The sequence below is a fragment of the Oncorhynchus keta genome, chromosome 14, assembly GCF_023373465.1.
Source record: "Oncorhynchus keta strain PuntledgeMale-10-30-2019 chromosome 14, Oket_V2, whole genome shotgun sequence".
NCBI lineage: Eukaryota > Metazoa > Chordata > Actinopteri > Salmoniformes > Salmonidae > Oncorhynchus > Oncorhynchus keta.
This window is the reverse complement of record NC_068434.1, coordinates 26185659-26198118: the sequence shown is the minus strand read 5'-3', so window position 1 is coordinate 26198118 and position 12460 is coordinate 26185659. Positions and strand designations below refer to the sequence as shown.

Below are 12460 nucleotides of genomic sequence, written 5' to 3'. Positions count from 1 at the left end.
CTCACTGTGTTATTGTTACTCCTATGCTTCTCACTAAACCCCTCACTTTCTCCTCACTGTGTTGTTATTGTTACTCCTATGCTTCTCAGTAAACCCCTCACTTTCTCCTCACTGTGTTGTTATTGTTACTCCTATGCTTCTCAGTAAACCCCTCACTTTCTCCTCACTGTGTTATTGTTTCTCCTATGCTTCTCAGTAAACCCCTCACTTTCTCCTCACTGTGTTGTTATTGTTACTCCTATGCTTCTCACTAAACCCCTCACTTTCTCCTCACTGTGTTGTTATTGTTACTCCTATGCTTCTCAGTAAACCCCTCACTTTCTCCTCACTGTGTTATTGTTACTCCTATGCTTCTCAGTAAACCCCTCACTTTCTCCTCACTGTGTTGTTATTGTTACTCCTATGCTTCTCAGTAAACCCCTCACTTTCTCCTCACTGTGTTATTGTTACTCCTATGCTTCTCACTAAACCCCTCACTTTCTCCTCACTGTGTTGTTATTGTTACTCCTATGCTTCTCAGTAAACCCCTCACTTTCTCCTCACTGTGTTGTTATTGTTACTCCTATGCTTCTCAGTAAACCCCTCACTTTCTCCTCACTGTGTTATTGTTTCTCCTATGCTTCTCAGTAAACCCCTCACTTTCTCCTCACTGTGTTGTTATTGTTACTCCTATGCTTCTCACTAAACCCCTCACTTTCTCCTCACTGTGTTATTTTTTCTCCTATGCTTCTCAGTAAACCCCTCACTTTCTCCTCACTGTGTTGTTATTGTTACTCCTATGCTTCTCAGTAAACCCCTCACTTTCTCCTCACTGTGTTGTTATTGTTACTCCTATGCTTCTCAGTAAACCCCTCACTTTCTCCTCACTGTGTTATTGTTTCTCCTATGCTTCTCAGTAAACCCCTCACTTTCTCCTCACTGTGTTGTTATTGTTACTCCTATGCTTCTCAGTAAACCCCTCACTTTCTCCTCACTGTGTTATTGTTACTCCTATGCTTCTCAGTAAACCCCTCACTTTCTCCTCACTGTGTTGTTATTGTTACTCCTATGCTTCTCACTAAACCCCTCACTTTCTCCTCACTGTGTTGTTATTGTTACTCCTATGCTTCTCAGTAAACCCCTTACTTTCTCTTCACTGTGTTGTTATTGTTACTCCTATGCTTCTCACTAAACCCCTCACTTTCTCCTCACTGTGTTGTTATTGTTACTCATATGCTTCTCAGTAAACCCCTCACTTTCTCCTCACTGTGTTGTTATTGTTACTCCTATGCTTCTCAGTAAACCCCTCACTTTCTCCTCACTGTGTTGTTATTGTTACTCCTATGCTTCTCACTAAACCCCTCACTTTCTCCTCACTGTGTTGTTATTGTTACTCCTATGCTTCTCACTAAACCCCTCACTTTCTCCTCACTGTGTTGTTATTGTTACTCCTATGCTTCTCACTAAACCCCTCACTTTCTCCTCACTGTGTTGTTATTGTTACTCCTATGCTTCTCACTAAACCCCTCACTTTCTCTTCACTGTGTTGTTATTGTTACTCCTATGCTTCTCACTAAACCCCTCACTTTCTCCTCACTGTGTTGTTATTGTTACTCCTATGCTTCTCAGTAAACACCTCACTTTCTCCTCACTGTGTTGTTATTGTTACTCCTATGCTTCTCAGTAAACCCCTCACTTTCTCCTCACTGTGTTATTGTTACTCCTATGCTTCTCAGTAAACACCTCACTTTCTCCTCACTGTGTTGTTATTGTTACTCCTATGCTTCTCACTAAACCCCTCACTTTCTCTTCACTGTGTTGTTATTGTTACTCCTATGCTTCTCAGTAAACCCCTCACTTTCTCCTCACTGTGTTGTTATTGTTACTCCTATGCTTCTCACTAAACCCCTCACTTTCTCCTCACTGTGTTGTTATTGTTACTCCTATGCTTCTCACTAAACCCCTCACTTTCTCCTCACTGTGTTATTGTTTCTCCTATGCTTCTCAGTAAACCCCTCACTTTCTCCTCACTGTGTTGTTATTGTTACTCCTATGCTTCTCACTAAACCCCTCACTTTCTCCTCACTGTGTTATTGTTTCTCCTATGCTTCTCACTAAACCCCTCACTTTCTCCTCACTGTGTTGTTATTGTTACTCCTATGCTTCTCAGTAAACCCCTCACTTTCTCCTCACTGTGTTGTTATTGTTACTCCTATGCTTCTCAGTAAACCCCTCACTTTCTCCTCACTGTGTTGTTATTGTTACTCCTATGCTTCTCAGTAAACCCCTCACTTTCTCCTCACTGTGTTATTGTTTCTCCTATGCTTCTCAGTAAACCCCTCACTTTCTCCTCACTGTGTTGTTATTGTTACTCCTATGCTTCTCAGTAAACCCCTCACTTTCTCCACACTGTGTTATTGTTACTCCTATGCTTCTCACTAAACCCCTCACTTTCTCCTCACTGTGTTGTTATTGTTACTCATATGCTTCTCAGTAAACCCCTCACTTTCTCCTCACTGTGTTGTTATTGTTACTCATATGCTTCTCAGTAAACCCCTCACTTTCTCCACACTGTGTTGTTATTGTTACTCCTATGCTTCTCACTAAACCCCTCACTTTCTCCTCACTGTGTTGTTATTGTTACTCATATGCTTCTCAGTAAACCCCTCACTTTCTCCTCACTGTGTTGTTATTGTTACTCCTATGCTTCTCAGTAAACCCCTCACTTTCTCCTCACTGTTATTGTTACTCCTATGCTTCTCAGTAAACCCCTCACTTTCTCCTCACTGTGTTGTTATTGTTACTCATATGCTTCTCAGTAAACCCCTCACTTTCTCCTCACTGTGTTGTTATTGTTACTCCTATGCTTCTCACTAAACCCCTCACTTTCTCCTCACTGTGTTGTTATTGTTACTCCTATGCTTCTCAGTAAACCCCTCACTTTCTCCTCACTGTGTTGTTATTGTTACTCCTATGCTTCTCAGTAAACCCATTACTTTCTCTTCACTGTGTTGTTATTGTTACTCCTATGCTTCTCACTAAACCCCTCACTTTCTCCTCACTGTGTTGTTATTGTTACTCCTATGCTTCTCAGTAAACCCCTCACTTTCTCCTCACTGTGTTGTTATTGTTACTCCTATGCTTCTCACTAAACCCCTCACTTTCTCCTCACTGTGTTGTTATTGTTACTCCTATGCTTCTCACTAAACCCCTCACTTTCTCCTCACTGTGTTGTTATTGTTACTCCTATGCTTCTCAGTAAACCCCTCACTTTCTCCTCACTGTGTTGTTATTGTTACTCATATGCTTCTCAGTAAACCCCTCACTTTCTCCTCACTGTGTTGTTATTGTTACTCCTATGCTTCTCAGTAAACCCCTCACTTTCTCCTCACTGTGTTGTTATTGTTACTCATATGCTTCTCAGTAAACCCCTCACTTTCTCCTCACTGTGTTGTTATTGTTACTCCTATGCTTCTCACTAAACCCCTCACTTTCTCCTCACTGTGTTGTTATTGTTACTCCTATGCTTCTCAGTAAACCCCTCACTTTCTCCTCACTGTGTTGTTATTGTTACTCCTATGCTTCTCAGTAAACCCCTCACTTTCTCCTCACTGTGTTGTTATTGTTACTCCTATGCTTCTCAGTAAACCCCTCACTTTCTCCTCACTGTGTTGTTATTGTTACTCCTATGCTTCTCACTAAACCCCTCACTTTCTCCTCACTGTGTTGTTATTGTTACTCCTATGCTTCTCAGTAAACCCCTCACTTTCTCCTCACTGTGTTGTTATTGTTACTCCTATGCTTCTCACTAAACCCCTCACTTTCTCCTCACTGTGTTGTTATTGTTACTCCTATGCTTCTCACTAAACCCCTCACTTTCTCCTCACTGTGTTGTTATTGTTACTCCTATGCTTCTCACTAAACCCCTCACTTTCTCCTCACTGTGTTGTTATTGTTACTCCTATGCTTCTCACTAAACCCCTCACTTTCTCCTCACTGTGTTGTTATTGTTACTCCTATGCTTCTCAGTAAAACCCTCACTTTCTCCTCACTGTGTTGTTATTGTTACTCCTATGCTTCTCACTAAACCCCTCACTTTCTCCTCACTGTGTTGTTATTGTTACTCCTATGCTTCTCACTAAACCCCTCACTTTCTCCTCACTGTGTTGTTATTGTTACTCCTATGCTTCTCACTAAACCCCTCACTTTCTCCTCACTGTGTTGTTATTGTTACTCCTATGCTTCTCACTAAACCCCTCACTTTCTCCTCACTGTGTTGTTATTGTTACTCCTATGCTTCTCACTAAACCCCTCACTTTCTCCTCACTGTGTTGTTATTGTTACTCCTATGCTTCTCACTAAACCCCTCACTTTCTCCTCACTGTGTTGATATTGTTACTTCTATGCTTCTCAATAAACCCCTCACTTTCTCCTCACTGTGTTGTTATTGTTACTCCTATGCTTCTCAGTAAACCCCTCACTTTCTCCTCACTGTTGTTATTGTTACTCCTATGCTTCTCAGTAAACCCCTCACTTTCTCCTCACTGTGTTATTGTTACTCCTATGCTTCTCAGTAAACCCCTCACTTTCTCCTCACTGTGTTATTGTTACTCCTATGCTTCTCACTAAACCCCTCACTTTCTCCTCACTGTGTTGATATTGTTACTCCTATGCTTCTCACTAAAACCCTCACTTTCTCCTCACTGTGTTGTTATTGTTACTCCTATGCTTCTCAGTAAACCCCTCACTTTCTCCTCACTGTGTTATTGTTACTCCTATGCTTCTCAGTAAACCCCTCACTTTCTCCTCACTGTGTTATTGTTACTCCTATGCTTCTCAGTAAACCCCTCACGTCGAGAAACGTAGCTGTACCATAACACTGACCCAACCTAATCTGTTTGAAAGGCCTATGCATGTAGATCGATTAGCATTCCTGTTTAATTGACCCGGAGCCCAGCCCACCTGTTAGCCTGAGGCATTAGTCATGTGACCAACAGCATGTTCAAACCAATGCTTGTTTAACTGCTGAAGCCAGATTTGGCAGAAAGATCAGTGTGGATTTGAAAACAAGCCTAGGTTACTGTGCTGTAAATATATTATTTTAGGGCTGTAAAGCCTGGAGAGGAGCTCATGTACTTTTGGTGCAAGTGCTTTCTCAGATGGAGGGAGTTTCTTACTGCTCTCCTGGCCTTCTTTCTTCCTGTCAGGAAAGGCATTGATGATGAATGACATCCTGTACTGTTGTTCTCACTTTCCCTCCTTCTCCCTCTGGCCCTGCTCTCTCACTCACACACACACACACAAACCAAACACCCATTACAATTCCCTCAATCATTCTCTTTAGACATGGTGTTGTGGTGCATCTGTATAGCACTGTCAAGGAAGTCAGTAGAGATCATGGAAGTTCAGCAGTATTTCTCTATTTCTATACAGTATGTGTGCGCACTTACACAGGCTTGAATGCATGCACAGGAGCAGTGAGTGTGTGGTTTTAGGACAGTGTGCCCCCTGTAGAAGCCTCATTAAAAGAGCCATGGTTCAGTAGATGGCAAACAGTGTCTCACCAGTTTCTGGCCCTGTGAGTTCATCCCATTACCTCTCATTATCCTTCTCACCCACTGCTGGCCTGGCCATAGCCACACAATACAGGGCTATCAGGACCAGCGTCACTCTCTTTCTCTCTCAACTGGCCAACTTTGTTACTGTAGGCTGCGCGGGGTTTCGCTCCACAGGCGTGGTGTTGGATTGAACCGACAGCCAATAAGATGCTTTGATAGTTTGATTCAGGCTGGTGGAGATGAATCCAGTTCTGTCATATTAGAATGTGTTACCTCCGAGGGGTACTCCAATGGCACATACAGTGCATTCAGAAAGAATCCAGACCCCTTCACTTATTCCACATTTTGTTATGTTACAATCTTATTCTAAAGTTTTTTTCCTTCATCAATCTACACGCACTACCCCATAATGACCAAGCAAAAACTGTTTGCGTAAGTATTCAGTACTTTGTTGAAGCACCTTTTGGTGAGCAACTACAGCCTCAAGTCTTCTTGTGTATGACGTTACAAGCTTGGTACACCTGTATTTGGGGAGTGTGTCCCGTTCTTCTCTGCAGATCCTCTCAAGCTCTGTCAGGTTGGACGGGGAGCGTCACTGCACAGCTATTTTCAGGTCTCTCCAGAGATGTTCGATCGGGTTCAAGTCCGGGCTCTGGCTGGGCCACTCAAGGACATTTAGCGACTTGTCTCGGAGCCACTCCTGTGTTGTCTTGGCTGTTTGCTTAGGGTCGTTGTCCTGTTGGAAGGTGAACCTTCACCCCGTCCAACCTGACAGAGCTTGAGAGGATCTGCAGAGAAGAACGGGACACACTCCCCAAATACAGGTGTACCAAGCTTGTAACGTCATACACAAGAAGACTTGAGGCTGTAGTTGCTCACCAAAAGGTGCTTCAACAAAGTACTGAATACTTACGCAAACAGTTTTTGCTTGGTCATTATGGGGTAGTGCGTGTAGATTGATGAAGGAAAAAAACTTTAGAATAAGATTGTAACATAACAAAATGTGGAATAAGTGAAGGGGTCTGGATTCTTTCCGAATGCACTGTATGTGCCATTGGAGTACCCCTCGGAGGTAACACATTCTAATATGACAGAACTGGATTCATCTCCACCAGCCTGAATCAAACTATCAAAGCATCTTATTGGCTGTCGGTTCAATCCAACGCCACGCCTGTGGAGCGAAACCCCGCACTCTGGAGCAGATTTTCATCAAGGATCTCTCTGTATTTTGCTCCGTTCATCTTTCCCTCAATTCTGACTAGTCTCTCAGTCCCTGCCGCTGAAAAACATCCCCACAGCATAATGCTGCCGCCACCATGCTTCACCTTCCCTCCAGAAATGATGCTTGGCATTCAGGCCAAAGAGTTCAATCTTGATTTCATCAAACCAGAGAATCTTGTTTCTCATGGTCTGTGAGTCATTTAGGTGCCTTTTGGCAAACTCCAAGCGGGCTGTCATGTGCCACTCTACCATAAAGGCCTGATTAGTGGAGTGCTGTAGAGATGGTTGTCCTTCTGGAAGGTTCTCCCAACTCCACAGAGGAACTCTGGTGCTCTTTCAGAGTGACTTTCAGGTTCTTGGTCACCTCCCTGACCAAGACCTTTCTCTCCCGATTGCTCAGTTTGGCCTGGGGGCCAGCTCCAGGAAGAGTCTTGGGGGTTCCAAACTTCTTCCATTTAAGAATGATGGAGGGCACTGTGTTCTTGTGTACCTTCAATGCTGCAGATTGTTTTTGGTACCCTTCCCCAGATCTGTGCCTCAACACAATCCTGTCTCGAAGCTCTACGGACAATTCCTTTGACCTCATGGCTTGGTTTTTGTTCTGACATGCACTGAACTGTGGGACCTTTTTATAGACAGGTGTGTGCCTTTCCAAACCTTTCAAATTTTTCAATTGAATTTACCACAGGTGGACTCCAATCAAGTTGCAGAAACATCTCAAGGATGATCAATGGAAACAGGATGCACTTGAGCTCTATTTTGAGTCCGATAGCAAAGGGTCTGAATACTTATGCAAATAGAAATTACTTTTTAAAATATAATTTGCAAACATTTCTGAACTTATTTTCATTATGAGGTATTTTGTGTAGATTAATGAGGGATTTTTCTTTGTCTCCCCTTTAGAATAACAAAAAGGGGAAGGGATCTGACTTGTCATTTTCTCCCTGTCCATCTCGCTCTCTCTCAGGAGCAGTTGAAGCAGAATGTGGACGGTGAGGAGGGGAGGGACATGGACACACTGGTCCATGAGACGGACAGTCAGTACGGGACCTGGGAGACAGGACTGCACACTGATGATAGGTGAATATATACACACACACACAACCCATCACAGGTGTGGCTCCTGTGGGCTGGACCTATGAAACAGGATGTGCTCGTGTTTTTGGTTACTAAATATGCTGATCCTCATTCCACTATGATTACTCATTTCCCATGAGGCTTTACCCTGATATCAAGACATCTCGACATCCCGCGTACAGAATGCCTCCCAGTCACTTCTCCCTCTAAATATACAATCCTCAACCATTTGATCTGCAATTTAACACCCCCTGGATTGATAAGTAGTATTGAATGGATGCAGCTAAAGGGAGAGGTGTGCTCTATCGTCTCTTCTCCTGGAGCAGCATTGGGTCAGCTTGATGTGGCAGAGTGGAGAATTATCCGCAGACAGTGGATTCTCTGCTGTCCCACCATTATGGCTAATAATCATCTCAACCTTTTTCCTTACAACATACAACACCCACAAGCGTCTCCTCCAAGGCAGAGACAGTTACTGATGTTGAAATAAATCAACATACTATGGTATCTATAGGTACTTCCTGTACAGATACAGTAGAATCTCAGCACTCCTGACACATTGTGGTCAAGGAGCAGCAGCTCACTGAAACCTGGTTTACGCCAGCACTCAAAATGGCCTCTCTCAGCAGGCTGGTCTATCACTGACCTCCTGTGGCTAGGAGATGGTATCACAGCAACACAAATCTGGATAATGTTTAGTAGAAATGACTAGATGCTGTAGTAGTTTCAGATAAAGATACGATATAAGGGACTGTCAATAGATAGTGTGTCATTTTAATGTAATTCAAATGAATCACCTCAGGGATGATTTGTAGCTAGTATGATTGTGTACAGTAGTGGACTCGCCACTATTTGCGTCCCTCTTTGTGAAATAAAGTGGAGCGTGAGTCTGCCTCTGTCATCCTTTGTCGTCATGCACATGCATCCTCTATGAAATGTGATGCTCCTACAGTAAACCCAGACAGGAGAATATTACTCGATCACAGTGCTAGTAGACACAGTACCTGACACGTTATTCTCTCATTGCCAATGCATGCATTTAACAGACTGTAGTGTAGTTTTAGGAAGGTAGCCTAAAGTACTCTTCTGTTTGTTCCTGTCTGTCCTTCCTGTAGCCTGACTCCTGCCACGCCCACCTCAGACAGCCAACCCAGTCAGTCCCCTAGGAAACCCACTCCACTTTACACGCCAGGGGAACATGTCCACACCCCGCCCAGTGACCTCGACACTCCAGACGGCTTCTCTGCCCAGCCCGAGATACAACCACTCCCCTTCCCTGAGGTAAGACTGACTTCACCTTTTTAAAAAGACGTAGAAGTCAGAGTTTCTTTGTTTCCACAGATTTGCTTTGTGTTTCTCTCCAGGCCTCCACCAGCCTACTGGACTCCAGTGCTCTGCGCTCCAGGGTGCAGTTGAGTAAGATGCGGGGGCCACGTTCACGCCCCTCCAGGGTCTCTCGTCAGACTGCTGCTCTGTCTGTACACCCAGAGGGACAGGCCACGCCTACTGAGGACTGGCGCTCTCGAGACTCCACAGGTCAGCCTTGGACTCTGCTCTCATGTAGACCCCCTCGGCCATATCTCCATCCACTACCTTGTTCTGCTGCATACCTTCTACTATGGATTGAGCGGACATGATTCCACCAGTGAGACTGGAGATGTGACTTAGATGGTCAAAGATCTGTTAGACTTGTTTTGATTGTGAAATGATGTACTCAGAGGTGTGTTGTCCTCTACAGAGGACAAAGTGGAGTCTTCCAAGAAGGACTCAGACTCTGAGGAGCAGACGAGAGGAGCAGACCCCCACTCTGCTGCTGCTTCCTCCCAGCCCCAGAGAGTCGCCCTCTTCCCTGGGATGGACCCGTCTGCCCTCATGGTGAGGCTCCCCAAGAGAAAAGACAGAGTTGACCAGGAGTGTAATGTTGTCACTCATACTGTTCTGAGAAATGATTTGTTTTCCTGCTGGTTCCTCCCTCTGTTTGGCAGGCCCAGCTCAAGAAGAGAAGTGACTCTGACATTCAGACAGAGGGACCCTCCACTTCTCCCTCCCAGTCATCCCGTTCTCCTAAATCCCCTTTCCTTCCCCGGGCGTCCCGTGTGCTGCCCCCCTCCGGAGGGAAAGAAGATGGGTAAGATAGTGGTCTCTTCCAGGTCTCTTCCCTCTGTTCAGCCTGGATCTAATGACCCAAAACAGGGATTGTTGATAGTTGGAACAGAAATATTTACCAGTTGTAATGTCTGTCTCTCTTAGTGAAGAGGCCTCACCACAGTGGCTGAGAGAGCTGAAGTCCAAGAAGCGCTTGAGTCAGTATGAAATTGACAGCTAAGTGTGAATGATCAAGTGAGCTCTCTACTCACAAATGTTCCTCATTATGAATCATTCTTTATCATAGGGTGTTGTATGCCATAAAACTGACATTTTACCACATTTTCATAATTAGACAATATTCTAGTGTCTGTTTTGCTAATACGTAACCGTAAAATGCTGATGGCTTATATCATCCCTCTGTAGGTTGCCTTAACTGAAGAATCTGGTGGAGAATCGGACAGTAGCCTTAACCTTGGACCCTGAGAAAATGGGAATTCTGCTGCTGACATTGTAATTCGTCATCTGTTTGTTTATTTTCTCTGTTGTCTTCCTGCCTGGCTCAAATCTATGTGCATGGTGCCTTCTTACAGACAACCTCGGTCTTATGGGTGAAACGAGCAAGGGGCTGCTCTGCTCAGAGCGTCCAGTTCACTGCTAGCTCCTCCACCTCCTGTGTCAGGGGGGTCTTTGCATAAAGCCACTTTACCCTCCCACATGACAGGGGAGACTACGGAAAAGGGGGGGGATCCCATTCTCTCCTGTCAGGTTGTTGTATTTCATTAATGGTTAACTTGTGGGACCACATGCCTCTTAACCTGGAAGTGCTTCAATAAGCTGGAAGACAGTATAGCACCTCCACAAGACATATTTGTATTTTGTTTTCTCTTTTTAAATATAATTTTCAGGTTAGTCTATGCGTTAACTGTATCTGTCAGTGGAGGAGCGTTGGAAAATATTTCTGATTTTATTTTTTGTCATGGATCATAGAGAACAAAACACTGCTGAACTAATGGGCAGCCAGGGTGTGTTATGTGTTACTAATAAATATGGTATCTGTAATCATGAAATGTTATATTTGTATTGTTGCTAATTTGAAAGCTGAATCATAACATGTCAGAGTGCTGGGTTTGTATGGAGAGCATTTAAAGCATCACTATAGCAGAGGCCCCCAACCCCATTCCTCTGAGCCACTCAGTGACTGATGTCATGAACTAACTGAGAATCTGTTGTGTTGACATCATGCAGTCCCTTTAAACTTATGGCTAAAGAGGAATGCTTTGTGTTCGCTGTTTTTTCAATCATGTCTGAATCTGTTTCTACTGGTGGGAAAGGGGAGGGGAAGGGTTAATCAACAATGGAAATCTACCTCCATCTCAATTACACGCACACACACACATGCACGCATGAACACTAATCAGCCTGTTCTTCCTCCCTTCACCTCCACTTACCTCTTCAGTGAAAGATCAAATGATTGTGTGTGTAATACTGATGGATGAGTGAGTAAGGATTGCAAGGAAAATGTACATGTTACCAATGAGCCATACATTCAATGTGCACTTCCTGGTTTCTGTTTTACCAGCATGTCTGCAACACATCTCCCATTTAGCGACCTCACGTGCATTGTCCCATCATTGTTTGGAAAAGCATGTGCATGCACAGTCTCTGGTCCTTTTCATCATGCTTTACTCAGACACTTAACTGAATGGCCACACCAAGTAGCAGTGGTACAATCACAGTCTGGATATCATGGCTTCATCCACAACTGTAATGGTCCCATTGTGCACATGGTCTGTGCAGCGGTGTGGATGTATAGTGGAATGGTAGGAGTACGGCTTCCACTACCCCAGTGGGGAATGCAAGTGAAGTATATTGTTTTGAGACGAGGGTGGTAATTTACCCTTTTCTTCTGCACGTGACTTGGACTATTTGCACCAGTTGTTTTAGGGCTTGTTTGAGCTGACTTAAGCCATTCCCCTGACCATGTTAGCCGTGCTCCACTGTCCCACTACTTCCACTACAGCACTGACCGCATATTCCACATTTTCGTAGGCAGACGTTGGAACGCTAATGCAATGAATGTTTTGAGGGAATTTTTAGAGTTGTCCCTTTGGTGTCTGTCCATGGCGTTTGGCTTTGTCATTATTTTTTCTCTTTCTCGTTTTATTTGAAAGTAAAATGTATATTGCACTGTTGTAAGGCCGTTGTTCAAAAGTGTAAATTCTCAATAAAATGTACTGCGTTAAGCTTCTGATTTTGTCATTATTGGGCTAAATATTACTTCTGCATTACACTCATTTCAGTTCAGACCCCCCCAGTCTGCGGTGTTATGATATTAAACTGGTGTCTTTTGTGTAACAGAGCGGTCTAGTGTTTGTACTAGAGAAGTATGTATAGGCAAGGTGGTATTTGGTGTAGGGTGGTATTCGAGCGGTAGTGTTTTAGTGTAGGGAGTTTTAAGAGAGGTAGAGTTGTGTAGGGAGTTTTAAGAGAGGTAGAGTTGTGTAGGGAGGTTTAAGAGTTGTGTAGGGAGGTTTAAG

General features: G+C 43.9%; 1 protein-coding gene across 7 annotated transcripts in view; it reads left to right on the top strand.

Annotated features, from left to right (window-relative positions):
• The window catches only part of LOC118393085 (zinc finger CCCH domain-containing protein 13-like), a 39896-nt gene extending 27725 nt beyond the window's left edge, over nt 1-12171 (top strand). For 4 of the 7 annotated variants that reach the window (XM_052461411.1, XM_052461415.1, XM_052461409.1 and 1 more), the window contains 6 exons: nt 7726-7838; nt 8951-9116; nt 9200-9371; nt 9574-9710; nt 9821-9963; nt 10086-12171. In XM_052461411.1, coding sequence (XP_052317371.1) covers nt 7726-7838; nt 8951-9116; nt 9200-9371; nt 9574-9710; nt 9821-9963; nt 10086-10161 — 807 coding nt within the window. In that variant the 3' untranslated portion in view covers nt 10162-12171. The remainder of the gene's footprint in view (nt 1-7725; nt 7839-8950; nt 9117-9199; nt 9372-9573; nt 9711-9820; nt 9964-10085) is intronic. The other 3 variants (XM_052461414.1, XM_052461410.1, XM_052461413.1) reach the window with 3 other exon arrangements.
• Nucleotides 12172-12460: the final 289 nt, after the last annotated feature.